Consider the following 23,789-nt stretch of genomic DNA (forward strand, 5'->3'; position numbering starts at 1 on the left):
GGTGTCTGGTGAAAGAGGAGTGAGTGATCCGAGGGGAGGGGAGGGACATGTCTTGGGAGGGAAAGACACTGTCTTCACTGGGCTGGGGCACAAGCCACGGAAAAGCTATGGAAAGCCTCTTCTCTAATAACCTGTTCTTATTCATATGGGGAAGTTCTCAATGTATCTCTTAAAGGTCCCATCTGCTACATTTCTGAGGCAGTGTCAAGAGACAGAACGGAGAGAGAGAGAGAGAGAGAGAGAGAGAGAGAGAGAGAGAGAGAGAGAGAGAGAGGTCCTACCTCAGAGAGAGACAAGTCTGACCTCAGCAGACTGGACTGGTTACTTTAAATAGCAAAGGACAGACCCAGCAGATAAGGGGTGCCTGCCAAGAGGGAAGGGAATACGTGAAGTTTCTTTTAGAGGGTTTGGGAAATGGAAAAGTTAAATGCAGCTTCAGGGGGCCACAAGCCTGCTGTGGGAATTCCTTCAGTCAATGGCCTTTGGGATGCTAGCCCACTTTGGATGTGGTCTCATGTACTATAAATGCAGATGTAGGGGCATGTGGGAGCCCCTTGGCTGCTGGCTTCGGTTCCAGTTCCCAGCACACGCAGAGGACTATGGATCTCGACTCTTTCTGTGAGTTTGCCCTCAAATAAACAAACCTTTGTTATCCTGGGCTAGTGTGGAACTATTCTATATTGCAACACATACCAGTGTGCAGTCTCTACTTCTGGAGTTGTTTGTCTAGACAAGGCCATTTGATCTTTAGAAACTGCCTTGCCTTGGCTAGCTGGATGTGTTTGGTAGTGGATGACAGAGTTGGGTGATGACCGTAGGAGGGAAGGGCCCGGAATTTCAGCAGAAGGACAGGGGATTTCAGTAAGCCTCAGAGGAGCAGAGAGTTCCCAGGCAGGGTCTAGCAGAGTTTATTCAATCTTAATCCCACGGTCTCTGGTGCATTTTTTTTAATGGACTGATTATTTTTTATGTGAATTGGTGTTTCACCTGCATGTGTGTCTGTGTGTTCCATGTGTGACTGGTGTCTGTGGGTACCAGAGGGCGTAAGATCCTCTTGGAGCTAAGGTTGTGGATGTTGCAAGTCAACATAGAGGTACTGGGCACGAAACCCACTGGGGAGATGCTGAGAATTGACTCTGTGTCACGTGGAAGAGCAGCCAGTGCTGGTAACGAGTCCCAACCGCCCGTGAATTTTGAAGAGGAAGCACTGGGCGCAGTCAAGACCCTGGGCTCCACTGAGGCTTTGGTTCCGCCTCCACCTCCAAGCTCTTCCACCAGCTTTGTTCTACATCTGCACATGCTACTTCCTCAGACCCTTGCTAAGGTGGTTGAATGAAGAATGGCCCCATAGGCTCAGATATTTGACTGTTTGGTCCTCAGTTGATGGAATTGTGTGGCAAGGGTTAGGAGGCATGTCCTTATTGGAGAAGGTGTGCCACTGTTGGTCGGCTTTGAGGTGGCAAAAGCCCACATTAGATCCAGTCTCTCTCTCTCTCTCTCTCTCTCTCTCTCTCTCTCTCTCTCTCTCTCTCTGTGTGTGTGTGTGTGTCTGACTCTCTGTTTCTCTGTGTGTGTGTGTGTGTCTGTCTGTCTGACTCTCTGTTTCTCCCCCCCCCCATGTGTGTGTGTCTGTCTGACTCTCTGTTTCTCTCTCTGTGTCTCTCTTTCTTTCTCTGCCTCCTGCCTGGGGATCAGGATGTAAGTTTTCAGCTACTGATCCAGCTCTGTGCCTGCATGCTGCCACTCTCCCTGTCAGGTTGGTGTGGGCTCACCCCCTGAAACAGCAAGCAAGTCCCCAGTTAAATGCCTTCTTTTTTAAGTTCCTTTAGCCATGGCATCTCTTCACAGCGATAGGACCGTGATTAAGACACCTCATACACTCTTCCTCCCAAGTTTTCCCTTCTCTTGTGTGCCGTGTTCTCACTTGTGTGGGTCAAATGCTTATTTGGTGTCCCTCTCCTCTATTAGACCATAAGCTCCTTGAGAAAAGAAAATTCATCCTCCTGAGAAACGAATAATGAATGCTTCCCTCTAGCAGGTGCCTAACAGGTTTTCATTTGAGTGGAGGCACACATAGAATTAAAGTGGGCCCATAGAAATGGCCATCTTAACAATACTTTAGGCCAAGGAATTGGTGCAAACTCTTGGAAGCAAAGGCTTGTGTGCATCGCAGGGGCGAGGAGAGAGACCTGTTGGAAGCGTTAGCAGTAAACACGGGTGCCTTTTTTTCTGCGCAGTGAAAGCGAAGTTCTTAATGGAAGATGACCGAATCAATAGCGCCAGACAGCTGATTTATATAATGGCTTCAAGCTGAAGCCGTGGTCTTTTTCTGCATAGTGCTGCCACGAAAGGGGAAAGGCTGCCGACCCGGAGGCTCCACAAGTAGTCCTGTGGCCATCTGTCAGAGTTCATCAATATGCTCCCCCATCAGCCAGCCAGCCCAGAGCTCCCCGAGAGCAGCATGCAGCAGGCCCGATGCTGAAGATGCCGAGGGGGTTAATAAATACTGGATTGGGGCTGCTGAGGTGGGGCTGCCACTGTCGGGAGCTGGGCCTTTTGCTCTGAATAAGAAGGGTTAGAGTGAGAGCCCCGGGGCTTGCACACCCAAAGGAGAGTTAAGCTGCCACAAGCAGCAGCAGCCACAAGGAAAGCCTGAGCCAGGTGGAACCCGAGATGTCATCGCTGGTGAAGGAAGACTTGGAGAAAAAACTCTTCAAGCCGCTGGCGCAGAATCTCTGCGAGTTTATTGAGATCGAGTTCTCGGTCCAGGACAGGTATTACCTCTGTGTGTCAGGTAAGCAGCGCTTTCTAGTATCATTTCAAAATGCAAAGAACTCAAAGGTGAATACGGGGTATAGGGAAGCATTGTCTGCTTCCTATCCAGCTCAGGCATGCATGGAGTGTCTTGAGAGTTTAAGTAGCCAGGTTAAGGAATGTATATTCTATGGAGTTTTAGAGCGCTAAGGAGCATCCCCTCCCAAAAAACTGTATTAGACAACATTAATGGTTCAGAAGTGAAATTGGATCTTTACTTCTCTTGGTTTGATTTTTTTTCTCCAATCTCTTACCCAATTTGCTTCACAGCATACAATTTTGTTGTGTAAAGGCTCACTTAAAAAAATCCAGCAGCATTCTGAGTATGATTAAATGCACCACAGAACCCAGTTATACAGCCATTCCCAATGCCTTTCTGTATAGAACAAAAACAGAACCTTAGACTTTTCCTCCAAGGACCTATTGATACTTCCTGGTGGTTAATTTGAAGAAAGAAATCCTCTTTAGAAACATTCTCTTACAGAAAAACAATACCAATACTTTAGTAGTAGATATTATTTCAAGAAGACAGAACTTTAGGGAGGAGGGCACAATCCCTAATGTAGAGATCTGAAATATAAAGAACTTAGTAAAATAAGTATTTCCTTCCTGTTACCAAAATATAAGAAAATTGTCCATGCACTGGCTTTTTCATTCATTATGATTTTCCAAACTTTTTATGAATTTATGTAGAAATGTTTGTGTCATTATCTCGTTATTGAATTTGGCATGCAGTTCTCTCTTTTCCTGGTCCAAGCCTCTCTGTCCCCTTTGTGGGCTTAGGAGGAAAGAGCTCAGAAGCCCTAGGGCTACTTGCAGATGTTCCTCTTTAAGGCAAACGCCCATTTTCATACAGCTCATTACCTCTGTCCTCCTGACAACTGGTCTATAAGAGCATTCTAAACTGAGAGGAAACCAAGCATCTTTGAAGAAAGGTCTAAGAATTCTTTAGAAGGTTACAATTTCTAATAAATATAGAAGAAATTATCCAACAACAAGAATAGCAATACTTATCGAATGCCTAAGCTCATTTTACTACACATCTGAAATATGGGGACTGGTATGTCAACAAATGTAAGAGACTTAATCCATTCATCAAATCAATTCAGTTATGTAAAAAGAGGAATTAAAATTACATAATAGATCACATTGTGTTCTCATCCCCCCAGTCACTGAATCAAAAGGTATTTTTCACTTACTATGCTAAAAGAGGATGTCTATTCTATTATAAAATATAATAATTTTTACCTGTTATGATTCTTGCTTTATAAAAGTAGCTTCTCATTAGGTAGCACTGGCAGTATTTTAAAATAAAAAGTTTTAAAAGTAGAATAGTCATAGTAAGTTATGAAATCTAATTTGCCAAAAATATCTTAGGGTCTCCCTTTAATAATTACATAATTAACTAAGCTTGTTCTAAATATATGTGTATATATATATATACATCCTACAATTAAACATTTGTAAAGTATTTATTCAGGGATTCTGAAATCAAGCTCCTGTTGAAATGAGGAAGAAATGACTTTGGGATATTCCACCTAAAGTTAACACACACACAAAAAGCCTTGTTAGTTCCTCACTTTCATAGCTATACTTCATGTCCATCAGCCTGGGAGAGTTTTCCCAAAATGTAACATTTTTTTTAAACAACCATTACAAAAACATTTCAACCAAACAGCAGTTTGAATGATTCTCGACAGTGCCAAGAGTGTGACAATACTTCACCTGGAAAACATCTATTGACAGGAATCAAGGAGTCACTGGATACTTGTTGAAGCAGGTGGCTCCATACCTTCAGGGTCACATGACTGCATCTTCATCCTCTTTAACCCTTTCATTGCCTTTCATCCAGTGGTTCCTGCTTATGAGACCCATTGGTCCAAAGTAGTCATATTCCATTGCATTTTTCTGATTAAAGATCTAACCATGGTTGAACTTCCTTCTTATCTGAGCAGAGTCCATCCTTTGTAGTGGTTCCAAAACAAGGATTGTTTTCTATTCCATCTTGATTCAAAGACTGACATCAGAATAAGACACCATACACTCAATGTCCCTGTGAGAAGTTAGCTACAAAGTACATTCCCTGGAACCTCCTTCCTTTGCATCTCAGGCTTTGCATGGTGTCTTCTCCCCGGGGACCAGTTTATCCCACCGCACAGCACCACTCTTCCTGGCAGTTCAAAGCTGTGTCTTCCAGTGTAGGGAGGGGCTCTGTTTCCTGCAGGTCAAGGAAAAAACAAGTCACACATGTAAAGTGAAGAGTTTGAAAACCTGTGTTGTAGCATTAGCCAAAACTGAATAGGAAGTAAAGGGCATGGTGGGACAGACCTGGAAATTCTTGACATCAGATCATATTGGGAAATCCGACCCTGATTTGTTGCCTGTCAGCTGTGATGTTGGACATAAGATAGTGATCCTTCATGGCCTTGTTGCTCACATCTCTGAAATAGAAATAAAAACAGGGTAGTTGCTCTATGAACTCACAGTGGTTGTGACTGTATGTCTGCGTAAAGCTCAAGCTAGATAAAATCCCACCATGGAGTGGGGAAGTGGCTAGGAATCCCTTCCCTAGCTGAGAAGCCATTGGCAATGGCAGCTGCTGGGAGAAGGGGAGTCAGTTCCTTTTAAGGGTGTAGCTCTTGGTCGGTTGGCCATGCTCCTGTTGACGACCACATGCCCAAGAGCATATGACAAATTAAACCTAATTGTTTAAAAAAGAGTGGAGGGACTCAAAGTTGAGTGGGCAGGTAAGAGTGGGAAGAGTTGGGTGGGAGTAAATGTGATAAAAATATGTTATATAATATTCTCAAAGAACTCATAAAAAATTTAAACACCTCTAAAATGCTCCCCTACAATTCTCCCTTCTGAATTTTTATTAATGATAGTTTATATTCTTATATTCTAAGCAAGTAAAAGTAGAGCCTTGAAAGAGGTAGCTTAAAGTTTTAAAACATATAGAAAAATATTTAATATCTATATATATACTGGATTGTATATATATATGTTGTAAATACATCTGTATAATAAAAAATAAAATATATAATAAAAACTTGATATACTCTGTTGCTTTTAAAATTACGCATATACTCATGTATGGATTATTTTAAGTGTTCTTATACTTTTAGGAAAACATTTTTCAATCATGGTATTTTTTAATAAAAATTACTTAATTGTATTGAAGTCACAAATAAAAACAGCATGCAACTAGTTTAAGGAGCCCACTCAAATACTTGACTAGTCCTCATCTATGCATTTTTATATTTCTTTCTTTTTTTAGTTAAAAATTGTTTTTTAGTACAATATCTTTTGATTATGTTTTCCACTACCCCAGCTCCTCCCAGCTCCTCTCCAGGTCCCTCCCCCCTCAACTTAATGTTCTCTCTCCTCACATTCTCTCTCCCTCCCTTTCTCCTCCCCTCTCCCTCCTTAAAAAAAAAAAATAAGAAACAACAAAAAAAGAAAATCAAAACAAATAAGCAAAAGACCAACAAGACAAAAAATGCCAAAACAAAACAAAAAGTCCACAAAAATACCATTGAGTTCATTTTGGGTTTGCCTTACTCCTCCTGGGCCTTCCCTGGAGCATGGTTGTATACCCGTGAGACTCCACTGGATAAAACTGATTTTCCTTTTACCGTCTGATATCGATTGCAAATAGCTTCTCGGTTAGGAGTGGGACCCCTGTCTGCTTCCCCTCCAACTGCTGGGACCCCATCAAGCTCGAGCCTGTGTAGGTCCTGTGCCTGCTGCCACAGTCTCTGTGAAACTATGCATCTCGGTGAACTTCAGTACAGTAGGAGTTACCACTCTAAAGCCGTGGACTTCACGGAGGGTTTTACATTTTTGTTATCAGCCACATTTTTATGCTGCACCACGTGTAACCTGCACAAAAACTATAAAGTTTTGAAGAAGGAAAACTGCTTAATCACTTTCTTTATTAGGGTGACGTCTTGTAGCTGAGATGACGGGGAGGGCCGTGAGGTCTGCCTGCTCAGAGTCAGACATGAGTTCACTTAATGCCATTTCTGTGAATTCTCCCTTTTCGTCTTTGTGCAGATGAGATGCTTTACAGACGAAACGACACTCACGAGAAGTTAAGTGATTAACCTAAGGTTACAGATTCTAATTCTAAGCCCAAACTTCTTTCCACATCTCCACACTCTAACTGATCATAGCTGCACCTCTTAGCTCGTGTGTGCAGATACTTCAAGAACTTCATGTACGTTGGCTCATTTGTCACTTCTTACAGACAATGAAGTCAGAGTGCAGTTGCCCAAGATCCCCAACCAGTAGATGACAAAGGGAGGCTAAAAGCTATGTCCATGTGTGCTTAGCCTTTCTACCATGTTGCTTTCTGTGGTAGACTAAGAATATTCTAGAATGGAACTGATCAAACGAACCTGGGATAAACCCCACTGGCTGGCAGTTTTGCTCCTTTGATTCTTCTGTTTCTACAAAAACCAGCTTCTTTCTTTTCCACGTCTTGTATTTCTATAAGTTCACCAATAACACAAGCCCTAACTTGTTTAAAGCCAATCATTTTGCTATTTTAAAGACTCGTGATGTAGCCTGAAATGGATTTTATAAAAACATTTCTAGAAAATTTTTCTTTGAAAATATGATTTTGGTGAAATCAGCCTTAGCCTTCTCAACAACCACAGGGCATTAGCAATCGAGTGTGACATTTCACTGAGGCTTTTAAAAGTATTTCATGATGACTTCTTCTGTGATTTAATTTAAATGATGAAAACCATTACATAACACCAGATTACAAAACAAAAGAAGCATCTATTTATTTAATGCATTTCTGGGAGTCTTAATTGTGAGTTTCACATTTCCTCGATCTTGACTAATTTTTTTCAAACCAATTGGCCAGTGGCCAGTTCTCTTTCCATTAGCTTCCTAAATGTTGGTTTTTTTTTTTTTTTTTTAGATTTGATGGGATTTCTTAAAGACAAGCTTCCTTTAAAATTGAAATCGTGATGGTTATAAAAACTGGAAACATCCACTGAAATGTAAAACCTGGGAAAATAGAATAAAATCTTAAATCCAGAACAGGCTTCTTCTGCAGCTCCCCAGAACTGTAGATATCACCCCTAAGCCATCGATATCTCCCCTAAACTATAGCTACAAACCACATCTGTATATATCATCCCTAAACTATAGTTACAAACCACATCCGTAGATATCACCCTAAACTATAGTTACAAACCACATCCGTAGATATCACCCCTAAACTATAGTTACAAGCCACATCCGTAGATATCACCCCTAAATCACAGTAACAAACTGAATCCTCTGAGTAAGAGAAAACAACTCGCTAACATTCACACTTTATAAAACACATTTGGGCTCTTAAGACAATGTGACAAGTTTCCATTTTCCAACTGCATTAATGTGGAGGCAGCCACTTAATTCCAGCTGGCAGCCAAGCCCAAGCGTGGAAATTAGGGATTGGGTCAACTCCAGCCTCAGCAGACTCCTTTGGCTCGTGGCTGAAGAGAACTCTTGGAAAGTCCTTAGCACTAAAGCAGGTTGTCATTTTGTCAAATGAAGGAGGCTGCTCTCCCTATGCACCATGCCATCTTGCACAAGCTTAGCTGCCAGGCACGTCCTTATGTTGTCTGAGTCTCGTACGAAGGGGGAAATGACCATTACCGTAAGAAAATTTGGTCACTAGTACGGATTATCTTCTTAACATCCTTTCTCCTCTCCCTACCACCAGCCCATCCTTTATGCAAATCATGGCCTCTCCATTTATCTAATCCCTTCCAGTGGCACCCCGTGTGTTCACAGTTTTCAGAATAATGTCCGAACCCATTCCAGTCCTTGTAGGAACTAACGCCTCCCTACCCTTCTTCCTGTCCACCTTCTTGCTTCATGCCAACAATACCAAATACTTGCCATGACTCAAAAGTGCCGGGTGTTCTGTGCCTTTGCACCCATGCATTGCTAAAATTGCCTTTATCCCTTTCTTCCTTCTAGTAAGTTCTATTGCCTTTGACAATTCGGGTTCATCCCTCTCTGAGCCCTATTTCCAGCAGTCAGAGAGATGGCCATGCCCTAAACTATAGTTACAAACCACATCCGTAGATATCACCCTAAACTATAGTTGTCCTGGCCACACCCCTCTTCCTTGGCCCTCATTCACACACTGCTGACAACACCCTTTGCAGATTTTCTTCTGAAGCCTCCACTCTCTGCAGCCACAGTGAGAGCAGGAATGGGGCCTTATGGGAATTCATTATTTTTTTCAGTTCCTAGCACTGTGCTTGATTCACAGGGGACATTTAAATATTTATGGGCTTAATGAAGAGGGTGAGTGGCTCCACAGTCAATCAGCAGGCTTTCATAACTTGTAGACAATGCCATGAGGTTTGCTCCCTGAAAACCATACTTCCATATGATGTCCAGTTATCTTTCCAAATCTCTTTACCCCTGTCACCTCTCGGCCCCTCTACTGCTACTGAGACAGCAAGCTGGGGCAATAACAGTCCTGATTCTGAGGCGGATCTTCTAACTAGACAGACACACTGCCTCCTCATGGAAGCTACAAAACCTTCCCCTTCAGCCCACCGTCCTTGTCTTGTGTGTGCATCTTCCCAAGGCTAACAGGTAGGCCCATGCGCTTGGATCTTCTTTGGAGCCAGAGAAATATAGAAGTGCAGAAATATACCAACTTCTCACAATGTTAGGAAGATCCCAGAGTCTCTGCCTTCACTGACCCCAAGTTAAGACCTATAATTGATGTCTTATCCAGACATGCCCCTTAATTACTTCTTCTGTCCCCAAATATGTCATCCCTTCTCCTCAAAACTCCTAGAGTGTGTGGTGTACGCCATACCCTTTAACCTCTCCTCTTACCAGCTTTTAAAATCTTACCTGGTCCAGTGTAGTGATATTTCACTTGCATTCTAATGAATAAAGCTTGCCTGAAGATCAGAGAGTAAAATTGCCACACTGCTCAGCCTTACAGACCAGGCAGTGGTGACACAGACCTTTATTCCCAGTAGCCACACTAGTTGCCATAGAAACCTGGTGGTCCATGCCTTTGATTCCAGTGGTGTACATCTTTAATCCCAGCCCTAGAGAGGAATGTAAGATGGGAGGAGACAGCTCTCACACACAGTCTCATTCTGAGATTCCTGGAGGCAAGCTTGGCATTTTGGACAGAGGTAGAGGTAAGAGCCAGTGGCTGGCTGTTTTGCTTTTCTGACCTTCAGGTTGAACCCCAATTTCTGTCTCTGAGTTGTTATTATTTGTGCTACTGTCCAGGGGCCAGCACGCAGCATATGTGGACTCTGTGTTAGTGCATGGAGTCCTTGCACGTTAGTGCAAGCCGCCTTCTCCAGTCACCACATAGAAATAGCCTTCAGGGCAGGAGTCAGTGATCTTCCTCGAGTCAGATTCAGACCCTTGCCTCTCTGTCTCAGCTCAGTGACTCCACAGGAGTGGCCTCAAGCTCTGAGCTATTCTCATTGGCTGATTTCCATGGCATGATGCTGTGGGGCCTGCCTCTTCCTTTCTCCTCCAGCCTCTTAGCTGTCATCTTTTCTCTCTCATTTCTTTCCTCTGAGAATGTTCCCTTGAGTTTGACCTTGAAAATCATCCCACAGATACAAGCCTCAAATCATCCCAAGACTATGAAACTTCCATCTCAGTCCCTGCTGAGGTATCTTGCAAATACTTCACTTATACATATACATCACATTTATCCCACCGTCTGGCCCACCCCCACCCCCCCTTTCTGTTTGGATTCACTACCATTATTTGGTTCCCACCCACCATGTAGCATCCTAAGCCAGTATCATCAAAACCTCACCTGAAACTTTACTTCAATTTGCCAGTTTTTTTTTACCACCCACACACCATTCTGAGGCTACCAACAACCATGGATGTCTACTGGGCACTCTCCTGAGTCATTTGTGTGCTTTCGTTTTTCCATATGAATCTGTTTTACTCTCGCGACCCCTTCCTCACAGCAGTGAGTGACATTTATTCTCTAGAGATTAATGATCTCTTGTAAGCCACACTGCAGCCGTGTCAGGATACGACTCCAGGACATGGCACAGCAGAGCCCACTGAGAGCATTGTCTCCTCTCCAAGGTCCTTCAGCTCCATGACCTTCTCTGATGAGTCCCGTGCATTGTACTGCTAGAAAAATTCTTGCACAGGACACCGCGTCACTAAATCCTGACTCACTACTGACTAGGTGTTGCTGTAGGAACTTGCACGGAACACCTGACGCAGTGCACTTAAGCTGGACTTGTCAACTGGCCCCAACTCCCTTCTCTAGGAAGCTGGACTCACTCTGTCAACTCTGAGATCAGCCGGTCACTTCTAGATTCCCCACAACTGTCCTTTCATTGTCACGTTCCTCAGACTGTCCCTCTCCCGGAAGTGCCCACATAGTGATCCTCTACTTCCACTCTGGATAGTCTGTTCATGTCTCTCATCTATGACTATGATTATATTCTAATGTATTGTTTTATATCTACATAGCTAGAAAGTCGTGTGTCTGTCTCAGTGTGATTTGTACAAACGACCCATGACTTAGGAATTTATAAAGAGCAGATTTATTTCTCAGAGTTCGGTGAGAGATGAGGATTCCGAGGACTGAGGAGCTCACATCTGGCGAGAGCCTTCTTGTTACATCATCTGTAGTAAAAGGCAGAGAGAGAAAGAGTGTGAGAGGAAAACAAGAGAAGAAAAAAGATGTGCAAAGGTCAGGCCGAGCATCCTTTCATTTGGCGCATCCTCCGGCAAAAGCTACTCCACCCCTGCCATGGCACTATTGATCCGTTCATGAGGGCTCTGACCTCCTGACCTAACCTCTGAAAGGCCTCACCTCTCAACATCACTGCAGTGCAGATGAAGTTTCCAGCAACAGAACTTGGAGGACCCATTCAAATCACAGCAGCATGCCAAAGTCTCCCAAAACCAAAGGAATCTTTCCCCAAAACAAATCCCAGTCTCACTCTGAGAAGACACAATCAGCTCTCAACTCTCAAGGTGACATTAACCATCTAAGAGTTTGGGCATTCTCCCCGGCCCTGCAACCACCTCCTGCCAATAACCTAGTACATATGGCCCCTGCATAGTCTCCTTCTTACTGAAATCCTGAGTGTCGTGGCAGAAACCAGGTTTCTTATCTGTCTCCCTATGGCATTTACTCAGCAAATAGCAAATACCCCGTAAATACTGAGTAGTATTTGACTCACTGATAGTTTCATAGAACAGCCCAATATTCCAATGAGACCAGAGACAAATGATTTCAGGACCAGGAAATTACTCTTTTCAGTTTTGTTCAGTTTGTTAAGTACAGAAGGATTCTCCCATGCCTTTCAAAGTAGAATATTAAAACTGTCTGTGCTGGTGGCACATTTGGAACACCAGATTTGGAGCCACACAGTGACAAGCTCAAACATTACCAAACAAGTCAGTGGAAGCTGTGTCACAGGCACACCTGCATTCAAAGTCTCACGGCAAGTTTAGAAGGAAGTGTCACCATTTTTTAAACTATTTATTTATTTATTATGAGTACAATATTCTGTCTGTGTATATGCCGGTAGGCCAGAAGAGGGCACCAGACCTCATTACAGATGGTTGTGAGCCACCCTGTGGTTGCTGGGAATTGAACTCAGGACCTTTGGAAGAGCAAGCAATGCTCTTAACCACTGAGCCATCTCTCCAGCCCCAAGTGTCACCATTTTTGCGTGGTCACTCTGTACTGAGTTGCTGTGCGAACAGAGCCGTTTGCTATTCGTACCTTAATTTTTCATAAGGTCACCAACTAAGATTCTGACTTGCTCTGGTGAGCATTTTGTCCTCCACTGTCTGCTTCTGCTCAGTCTTCTATTTTCTGCCTCACCACAAAGCCCAGAGTTCGAAGCACATTGCTCAGTGTTCTGACAGACAATTGTCACAAAATAAAGTTAAAGTCTTGGGCAAATCTGGGGGCATGTTGACAGAAGTCCAGTTACACCAGGACTTGCCTTAGAAGTGTACTTATAATTTGGGTACAAGGCCATTAAATAAAAGAGAGAGAAACAAATACTGAAGTGGGACTTGGAGAATGAAGGTATGAAGTAAGAGTCTGTGTTTTTTCTGTCCTACAGTGACCAAAACTGACGAAGTGAAGATTATCATGGTGAAGCATTACAGAGTAGGTCTAGATGAGAAGTACGAAGTAACAAAGAAGTGGTCTTTGGATGATCTTCAGATGATTGACGGAAAAGAAGCTGATACCGTAAGCGTTAGCGTTTTATGAAGGTAGCGCAGGATCGATACACAGCCGATCGTTATGTTTGATGACCTGCTTTATATTCTTGGCATGTACGAAGTGTTAAGATGACATTATATTGTTCTTAAGTGGTATGGATTAATTTCCTGGGATGATCTATACTGGCTTTTTATGATTTGCTTTTATGAGTTGGAATCTGACTTTTGTCTATGAAATCTAAAAGCATCTTTCCCAAGCTCTTCTTGACAGTTTAAACACAATCTACCATTCAGTCCTGCAACTTTAAAAGCAACTTTCTCCAACAGATATTTCCATGGCCACCCTCTCTAACCCAGATTAAGTTTTGGGATTCCTTTGTTCTCTCAGTCATAGCATTTGATGGTGCCATCAACTCAGTGACTGTGCCAATCAAAAATGGTTGAACTTCGTCACTTTCTGAACCATTTTGTACTCCATTATTATCTTTTGGGTCACATAGAAATAGCACTTTTAAAACTGAGTGTATTTGACAGGACTTTTGATCAAAGAATTGATATATGTCGTTGCATTGTGTCCTAAGTACTCACATTTTATGAAAATATGTTTTACCTAAATGTTGAGTACTTAGAAACTGATTCAATATATTACGGCATGTCCACAAAGTTAGATTAGTTTGCACTCAATACAAAATGTTAAACCTTAGCTTTTATATGTAATTATACATATGTATGTGTAAATTTATATATGAAGCAAACTTAAAGAATTATAGGCAGAGATTGATCGTTCATTTCCCAACTGTTTAGACATGAATAATCACACAGACACTGTATTAATTACAACCCTGTTCAGCCAATGTCTCAGGCATATTTCTAGCTAGCCCTCATATCTTAAATTAGCCCATTCCTATTAATCTGTGTATCTCCCACAAGGCTGTGGCTTACTGGTAAAGGTTCTGAGCATCTGTCTCCTTCAGCAACTACATGGCATCTCTTCAACTCCACCTACTTTCTCTATATATCTCTGTTCAGATTTCCTGCCTGGCTTTACTCTACTAAGTCATTAGCTGAAACAGCTTCTTTAATAACCATTGGTAACAAAACATATTCATAACATACAGAGGAGAATCTCACATAAAATAATAATTCCCTGAGTGACAGTGGCGCAAATTTTGAGTTATTTTCTTCATTCTGCTTTTTGGCACTTACCAGATTTTTATATCGCATTGATTCTTAAGGGAAATCTATAGCACATATACCAACCTGTGGTTTAGAAATTTGCTATCCTCATTCATTTTATTCCACTTGTCTTTTTCCCCTACCTCATCCTCAAAAATTATTTATGTCATAATTATTTCTGCTGAGTTTGACCAGCACCTGGTGATACAAATGAAGCCTGTCAACTTTGATCCATTTGAAGCAGTTTTCTGTGTTCTATTTCTTCCCTACTTTTCTTAGCCTCTAATTCCATTGCACAGTTATTGATTTTCCCCTTTCCAACTTGAAGATTATGGTCTTTGAGAGTTAACCAGATAAAAATGGAAAGCTCTTCATTTTTGCTTCTCTCATTACTTAAGGACCTGCAATACTAAATTGCCAAGAGAAATGCTATATTGCCCAAATAGTTGCTCTCTTAAAAACTTCCCTTCCTGACTCCTCTAGGAGTTTCCACCTTTCTCTTGGGGTTAAATCCTCAGGAATAAATACTTACTGCGATTTCTATCAATAGCAACGATACAGTGGCGATTTTTATCAATGGCAACGACACAGTGGTAAATAAAGCAATATAGGCCAGTTGTCAACTTTAAAATGGGAAGGACTGAATTAAATTCAATTTTTAAGCAGAAACAAAAATAATTTTGGATTTGGAGATTGACTGCTATGTAGCAAGAAAAAGGCTGCTGTACCAAAGGTGAGTTGGGCTGACTGGGGTCTCAGTTCTTGTCCTGGCTCTGCCAGTAAATACATGGGTCACCCAAATGTCACCTCTTTAAAAACTATTATCCAAATTATACATTAAGAGGGTACTACAAATCCATGAGTTCCCTTCTCAGCTCTAGAATCTTAGCAGAAAAAAAGGGGAGAAAGAAGGGGAGAGAGAAGAAGGGACTGTGTTCTATGAATGTGCTTGCTCTGCCTTCAGTTATTAGGCTAAAGGGAAACATTGACCTTTTCTAAGTATTTCAAGGACATGAAAGATTTTCCCCACATGGTAAGGAGCAAGTGTTGGGAGAGAAAACTGTCTGAAAGCGTAACCAGTGTGATGTTTTTTGGATGAGATTTTCTGTAATTGTTCTTCAACTGCTGCAAGGCAGCTAGAAAAGCATTGTGAGGTGTGACTTACAAAGTGCGGCCTTGGAAATCATTGCGCCACTGTAGGTCATTTATTTTTGCTTTGAAAACAGAGTCTTACTATGTAGCTTGGGCTATCCTGGAACTCATTCATTATGCATCTCATACTGGCCTCAAAATCGTGGATGTCTTCGTGCATCAGCCTCCCAAGTCCTAGGAGTCTGGACATGTGCTGCTATGGTCAATCTGTATATCACTTTTTTAAAGCATTGGTGTGTGTTTTTGTGTAGAAAGGTACATGTATGCAGGTGTGTGTGTGAGTGTATGTTCAAATATCTTCCTCAATTGCTCCTCAATTTTTTCATGTGTCTGTTTTTGTTTTTCAAGACAGGGTTTCTCTATGTCTTGGAATACTTCCTTTATTTTCTTTTTTTTTATTTTATTATTATTATTTTTTTTTTTTTTTTTTTTTGGTTTTTCGAGACAGGGTTTCTCTGTGGTTTTGAAGCCTGTCCTGGAACTAGCTCTTGTAGACCAGGCTGCTGGAACACTTTCTATAGACCAAGCTGGCCTTGAACTCAGAGATCTACCTGCTTCTGCCTCCCAAGTGCTAGGATTAACAGTGTGTGCCACCACTGCCTGGCTGTTCCACATTTTTCTTTGAGGCAAAGTCTCTCAACAAATCCGGAACTTCCTATTTTAGTCTAGCTAACCAGTATAGTACCATTAATTTTTTTCAAGGAGCAGTGTTGATTTCTGTTATTTAAGTTTGTGTGTGTGTGTGTGTGTGTGTGTGTGTGTGTGTGTGTATTTCCCCCTCTTCTAATTTGCCTGGCTGGGATTATTTATTCGTTATGTTTTCTTGTATATAGTTAACCTCTTTAGTTTGGTTTTCCTTCTAGCACCTTTTATAGTATAGATTTGTAGATAGATATTGCTTGAACTTAGTTTTATTCTGGAATGTCTTATTTTCTCCATCTATTGTGTTTGACGGACCACAATATCTGGGCTGTCATCTGTGGTTTATAGAGTCTGTAGATCACCTGTCCAGTCCCTTCTAACTTTTACAGTCTCCATTGAGGAGTCAGTTACAATTCTAATAGGTCTGTGTTTATATGCTATTTGGTCTTTTTTTCTTGCAGCTTTTAACAGTCTTTGTTTCATTCATTTAGTGTTTTGAGTATTATGTGCTGAGGGGAATTTCTTTTCTAACCTAGTCTACTTGGTGTTCTGTATGGTTTTTGTACCTTGGTAGGCATCTCCTTTAGGTTAAGGAAGTTTCTTCTATGATTTTGTTAAAAATATTTTTTGTGGCTTTGTCCTGTGTTTCTTGAACGTTTCCTAGATGATTCCATGTCTCCTGGATGTTCTGTGCCAGGAGTTTTTTAAGTTTAACATTTTCTTTGACATAATAGAAGATATCCACTTCTGTCTTCAATGCCTGTGAATCTCTCTTCCATCTCCTAAATTCTGTTGATGGAGACTTGCCTCTGAAGTTCCTGTTCAAGTCACTAATTTTTTTTTTATTTGCAGATTTCCCTCAGTTTGGGTTTTCTTTATTGTTCTAGTCTACTTTCAGGTCTTGGATTGTTTTATTCATTTCTCCCACTGTTTGTGTTTTTCATAGGTTTCTTTAAGGGATTTGTTAATTTCCTCTTTAAGAACTATCATATCCATAAAGACTATTTGAAGGTATTTTTCTTATGCTTCAGCCATGCTGCAATACTCAGGACCTTCTGTGGTCAGACAACTGGGCTCTAGTGGAGACATACTGTCTTGGCAATTATCTGTTTTTTATGGGGCATCTAAGGCATTTGTGAAGATTGTAATTCTAGCTGCTGAAATCTGGACTTGTCTTTGTTGGGTAGGTGTTTTGTTCCTTGATTTCTTTTGCCCTCCTTGGTTCTCAGGAGAATGTGTTGGCTGTATGTTGCCTGGTAGGGAATTCTTCCAGCATCCTGATGGATGTGGACATTGGGGTTTCCAGGTAAAATGTGTTTCTAAGCATGGGAGTTGACACTTAGGAAAGGGGATGGGTTAGGGAGGGTGGAGGAAGGTCCACGGGAGGGAGGGAAGCAGGTTGTTCTGTAGGAGGTGTGTAGGTCCTGTGCTCACAGGTAAGCACTAGGGGAACCAGGAATGTTAAATACACAGGGTTGTCTTTTGAGAGAAAGAAATGTATGATCTGTTTTCTACCTGGTTAATAGTCTGGTGACTTTTGCACTGTCTCTGTGGCCCAAGACCGAATCCTCTCCCAGACCCTTATCTTGAGCCCGATTTCTCAATCTATAGAACCTTCCTTTATGAAAGATATCGCCTGTACTTTACAGTTTCAATGGTGCCATGTCTCAAACTTTAATGTACACATGGGATTGAGTTAATTATCGCCTGAAAATTATTACCAAATTGTGGTGTGTTTAAATATGCCTAAAATAAACTTCTTGATGTCAGAATCTCAATGTTTGAACCAACACTGACTACCGAGTCATGTTGAACTGAACTGCCTTCATGTTCCTGAGATGGTCACCCACAGTGTTCCACCAGGGTCTGTTTAGTCCCCTGGGAAGGGAGGCAGAGAGTGAGGAGAGGCCACAGCTGCTAGTTGGCCACAGAGCTGGAGATGAGGCTAGGAGATTGGCTTCGGAGGGGAGGAGGGAGATCTGACACTTACCTGCCATCCTTGCTGGCTTCCATGCTTCTCTGGCAGGCTTGGCCGGCGGTTCCCAGAGAAAGCCTGCTGGAGTTGTGGGCTGGGATAACAGATGAGTGAAGAAGGAGGTTGGGGGAGACAGTCTGCAGGATCTACTGGAGATGGGGGCGGGCAGAGAAGTGGGGGAGGTCAAAAGCAGGAGGTCTTCGACAGAGATGGTGTGGGACTGGAGGACTGGAACAGGAGGAGTGTAGGGAGTGGTGGAGATCTTAGTTAGGCTACCTGCTCTCCTGACCAGAGCGACCTACGAGTTCCCAGGGAATGCCTGCTGGAGTTGGGGACGGGGATAAATGAATGAATTGGCAGTGGCTCCCAGGGAATGCCTGCTGGAGTTGGGGACGGGGATAAATGAATGAATTGGTAGTGGCGTTAGAGTAGATCTGTGCGACCCATTGGACAGAGGAGAAGGGGAGAGGCTGCAACAGATGGTCTGCTGGAGAGCTGGGGATGAGTCCGGTAGATCAGATTTCGAGGATTGGAAAGAAAGGTGAAGATCTGCTGTTAGCCTACCTGCTTCTCTGACCTGAGTGGCCTGCAGGTTCCCAGGGAATGCCTGCAGGAGTTGGGGACTGGGATAAAGCAAAGATTGTACTGTTGACTTTCAGGAGTGATTCTGTTTGGCTCTCCTAGCTTTGGAAAGCTGATCTGTAGATTTTAGAAACATGTCTGATACTGAGACTTTACAATCAATAGGCACAGCCAGCAAACCGAGGGAATCCAGGAAATGACTCTGAATGAAAAGTAAACCCGGTCTTTCTCTCTCTTCTAGGACAATCCGTTTTTTGACCTGCACTTCAAGAAAGTGTACAGCCTGGAGGCCTACAGCTGTGCCTCTAAGTACTCCTTTGCTCGAACGGTGAACAGGCTGAACCATGTGTATCTTAAGAAGGACTTGTACATCGTGAACTTCGATTCGACTTACATCAACGATGACTCCATTTGGTCCTCCAACAACAAGGACTGTCTGGTCCTCATGAGAATATGCTTTTATGCTTTCAATCTTGTGTGCTTGTCCCTATGTCCCCTGCCACTTTGAAGATGTAGCCCAAAGTCCTCCATCAGTGTCCGAAGAAATGGTTCTCCAACTGAATACCGATAGTCAAAAGTTTGTTTTGCCTCTTCCTCGATGGCTATTATTCAAACTAAAATAAAACGAGGCTTTGTGAACAGCAGTGAAATGGGTTTTGTGCAACTGTTAACAGTCAGGATTCTTTGGCTCCGTTGCATTCCATGGTAATTTCCAAAGGTGTTACATGGCTTGGGCTAAGTTAGAGTCAAGAAAAAACTTTAGAAAACGATCCTGGGTTAATAAATAATATTTTATCTTTTGAAGGTATCAGTACTGTTCAAAATATTCTTCAGATCCAAGGTAATTCCTCTAAAAATGCCAATGGCCTGTATTGTAGAAAAGCAAAAGCCAATCTTCAAAATTCATACAGAACTGCAAAAGGCTCCAAGTAGCAACAATAAATAAGCAAAACCTTGGAAAATAAGTACAAAGTTGAAGGACTCATGCTTTCTGTTTTTGAAACTCACTACAAAGCTATTATAATTAAAACACCATGGTCTTAGCATAAAAATAGTTCTAGAACATAAAGCTAGTAGGTTCATACAAGGAAGAAGGAATAATCTCTTCAACTGATGAGGCCGAAATAACTGGATATCCACACAAAAGAACTGAGTCAGACACATAGCTCACACCACCTCTAAAAATTTAAATGAGTTATTAACCTAAGCATAGTGACTAACCCCATAAATTATTAAATGAAATATAAGGGTAAATCTTAAGGATTTTGGTATTGACACTGGATTCTTATGATGTCAAAAATAATAACTAAACCAGTCTTCATGTAAAGATCTCTTTGCACCAAAGGACATTATCAAGACATTAAAAATAAGCCTTGAAGGAAAAAATATATCTTCAAATCATCAGTTTGAAAAAGACTTAAAATTCAGACACACAGAGAACTCAGTGACACAAAGCAACCTGTTCTTAAAATGGGCAAAGGACGTTGGCAGGTATTTCTGCAAATGCACATATAGACAACAAGCATGAGAAAGATGTCCAGCATCACTAGTCATTAGGCAAGTGCAAATCAAAACCCAAGTGTCAAGTCAGATCTGCTTTCATCCCCTAGGATGACTGTGTCTTTATGAAATGAAAAGGAAAAGAGTTATTGAGGGTGTGGAGCGACTGGCGCCTTCTTCCATTGCTAGTGGGGATGAGATGCTACAGCCATGTAAGAAATGAGTTTGATGGCATGCTGAAGCAGCATACTCTCACTGCACACCAACTGGCTTCAGGGAGTCATGGGACCACAGAAAAATACAACCTACTGGGGACTTACTAACAGAAATGTAGGTCTTGGTAGCTAGGACACCATTCACATCCTTGCAATTTGGGTAAGGACAAAAGCTGTAATGTACTTTGTTTAATCACACTAATACTAAAATGTCCCTTAAAGAACTGGTACTGATGGCCTCATCATTCTGGGTTCAGTTGTAAAACACATAACTCTAATGATTTAACTTTCTGGGAAGCAAGGGGAGAAACTGAGCAGTGCTGTTTAAGGGTAGTCATAGAATGTGCAAATCAAGATGGCTCATTCTGTACAGGCAGTTCCTAAGAAGAAGCAAAGTTGCCAGATGACTCAGCATTTCCTTCCGAGGGCAGACCCAAGCGATTTCAGTGACTTGAATAAAGTGTTGTATACTGATGTACATAGCATTGTGTTGGCTTATAAGGGTGTTTACAGCATTCTACATAATACCAAAAAATGAAAGCATCATGTTCCAAAGATTAGTGAATTGACAAAATATGGTATAGTCAAATAATAGAATATTATTCAACCTTTAAAGAGATAAAAGTTTTAATATGCACAATGACATGGGTAAACTTTGAAAATGTTATGCTAAGTTAAATAATATATAAAGGAAAGGACAGTTATTGCATGATTTGACTTTATGAATTATTTGAAGTATATACATTCAAAGGCAGAACAGAGGAAGAGATAAGAAACTGGAGGAGAGAAGAACAAAGGCATTCTCAATTGTTACACAGTTTCTGTGATGGAAATGTTTTAGAATGGAAATCATTGTGTAACATGGTGAATGTGGCTAATACTACTTTCTTGTACATTTAAAATGGTTAAAATAGCCGATATAACATTTAAATTGAACATAAGTAAAAAAAATATGTGATAAATAAACAGCATATACTACATACTTTAAATGAATATATGATAAATTAACTACATGATAATTGGCATATAAAGGAAAGAAGACTATCCTGAGTCTCCTAGAAGGAAAATATGTGAATCCTTTACAAATTAAGAGTGGGGAAAACTTTCCTTGCTGTTACTCAAAATCCAGAAACCGGGTAAATAATATTAACTATATAAAATACATCTGAAAAAACTATAGACAAAGCTAAAAGGAAATTGCAAACTGGGAAAAACCACAACTTGTGTAAACGTCTGCATATCTGTACTGCTACAGTTGAGGGGTTTAAAAAAGGCCAGCAGCCAATTGGAAACTATATGAGCAGATAGTTGACAGGAAAGGTTGGAAGGATGCTCAACCTTGTCCAGAAGAGAAACTGGAACTGTATCTGTAGATGAACTCATTCCTTGTCTTATAGGGAAACCCAAAATATTGATAGTATTTCATTGACATAAAAAATAAAAAGTTCTTCGGTTTATTACTGCCTGAGAAAGTTGATTTTTTTTCAAATTGTGTGTGTGTGTGTGTGTGTGTGTGTGTATACGTACATATGTACTTTTGAATGTGGTGATCCCACAGATGTATCCATGTTGGAGAAGCTATAAAATGACATATGAGCCGGCATGTGTTGTTTGCAAAATTTTTAGATGAGTTCAAGTATCTAATATTGGACAATTAATAAAATAAATTACTGTGTAAAAATTAAACAGTGAGCAGGAGAAAATAGGGAAGGCTTCAGCACACCCTGATTGGGGGTAGGGGTAGATAATTAGAAGAAAAAAATCTTATGTTTTTGCTTAGGAAAACATATTTGGGTTCTTCAGGTTGGCCCTAAGTTTTAAGGAAAAATGAATAAGCAGGGAAGCCATTAATCATTAAATCCTGTCCATTTGGGGACTCATTACTCTGGGGTTTTTTGGCTAGGTGTCTGGACTACATGCTATACATGTGGGTAACTTCCTGGACGCATTGCCATACGTAGCATGTTGATTCCTGGGCTGTGTTGCAGGTTGTAAGCCTGAGTTCTGTTTTTGCATATAATCTGTTCATTGTTTGAATACTCAGAAATATCTTATGTATATTTGTCAAAATCCCACAAACCTAAAACCATATGTGCTGGTTGGAACACATGTGTTTGAATTCTTGATCCCCAACACAAAGAACTGATTGGGAAAGATTAGGGATGTGGCCTTGTTGGAGAAAGTGTGGCCTTTATTGGAGGAGGTGTGGCCTTGGTGGAGGTGTGGCCTTGTCAGAGGATGTGTGGACTTCTTGACGGAGGGGGTTGCTTTTGGAGGCGTCACCTTCTTGGATGAGGTGTGTCACTGTGGTAGGCTTTGAGGTTTTCAAAGCACATGCCAGACCCAATTTTTCTTTCTTTCTCTCTTTCTTTCTTTCTTTCTTTCTCTCTTCTCTTCTCTTCTCTTCTCTTCTCTTCTCTTCTCTTCTCTTCTCTTCTCTCTCTCTCTCTCTCTCTCTTTTTCTCTCTCTGCTTCCATCTTTCAAAACATCTCTCAGCTGTTGATCTGATGCCATACCTGTCGAGGACTAACTCTTTGATATTAAACCCCAAATTAAGTGTTTTCTTTTAAATTGCCTTGGACATAGTATCTCTTCACAGCAGAGAACAATAACTAAGAGACACAATAAAAGTACAAAAAATCCTTTTTAAAATAAGCACACATTCCCTAGAGCTGTTCACTGACACCTTGAAGTCAGCAGGTCGATTGATAACATTGATCGGGCATCTTACCATGCGGGGTGGGCTGAAGATACTAGTTCCTGCATGTGGTCCTCTGGAAGAAACCCATGACCAGCTAGCAGGTGAGGATCTTTATCGCACACACTTTGCTTCAAGATAACAGATCTAGGAAATGCATGGCTGCTTTTGAAAACAGTAGCTCATGTTAGGAAGTTTACATTAATATTTACAAGTAAAATTTAGAAGTATGATTTCCACTTCTTTGAAGTTATAGGATTATATTCTCTCTTATCCTCGGTTCTGAACGACAATAACATTTGGCATATGGTTTGTCTACCACACTCCTCGGAAAGCCAAACTCACAACACAGTGTTAATTCCTACTAATCTTTAAACATCTGGGTATGGGTTTTGGAACACTTCCTCATCACCCAGCGCTACTGTTATTCTAGGCTCAGGATTTCTCTCTTCTAGCTGTTTCCCAACCTTCTAGATCTCTTTATAAGAGAGAGAGATTTCAAGAAATCCTCAACTTTATTTTGTTTTCTGGCTCTGTCACACCTCCTTCACTAATATTTGGGATTTTTTTTTTCCTGAAGATGTCCCCTTCTGTACTGTCATTTGCAGGACAGCTCCTATTAGAAAAGAGAAATAGAACACATACTTACACCTTTTCTCTATTCACCAATGTCTAAATAACAATGATGACAAATTGATTTTTAGTATTGTAAGATCCAAGGACTTACATGTGGCCAAAGACACAAAGGACAAGCCTAGTTTTCAAGGAAATTTCAAACTTCGGTTCATATCAAGTCCATTAGCAATCCCATTG

The 23,789-nt window shown here is 41.3% G+C and overlaps 1 protein-coding gene across 2 annotated transcripts; it reads left to right on the forward strand.

The window, feature by feature from the left end:
• The first annotated feature begins 363 nt into the window (after positions 1–363).
• On the forward strand, positions 364–19,329 carry Exoc1l (exocyst complex component 1 like). 2 transcript variants are annotated; one of them, XM_057772939.1, is made up of 3 exons: positions 364–618; positions 12,933–13,063; positions 18,804–19,329. In XM_057772939.1, exons 1-3 carry the CDS (start codon positions 600–602, stop codon positions 19,068–19,070), a joined length of 417 nt encoding a protein of 138 aa, XP_057628922.1. In that variant the 5' UTR covers positions 364–599; the 3' UTR covers positions 19,071–19,329. The 2 variants fall into 2 exon arrangements, with proteins under 2 accessions (XP_057628922.1, XP_057628921.1); XM_057772938.1 differs by lacking the exon at positions 364–618 and adding an exon at positions 2,674–2,794.
• Positions 19,330–23,789: the final 4,460 nt, after the last annotated feature.

The sequence above is a fragment of the Chionomys nivalis genome, chromosome 6, assembly GCF_950005125.1.
Source record: "Chionomys nivalis chromosome 6, mChiNiv1.1, whole genome shotgun sequence".
NCBI lineage: Eukaryota > Metazoa > Chordata > Mammalia > Rodentia > Cricetidae > Chionomys > Chionomys nivalis.

Bases quoted from the DNA above. Each gene is read 5' to 3' on its own strand.
- Exoc1l (XM_057772938.1), top strand. From the start codon at position 2,674: ATGTCATCGCTGGTGAAGGAAGACTTGGAGAAAAAACTCTTCAAGCCG. The intron at 2,795-12,932 runs GTAAGCAGCGCT...TCTGTCCTACAG, and splicing joins GTATTACCTCTGTGTGTCAG to TGACCAAAACTGACGAAGTG. The intron at 13,064-18,803 runs GTAAGCGTTAGC...TCTCTCTTCTAG, and splicing joins ACGGAAAAGAAGCTGATACC to GACAATCCGTTTTTTGACCT.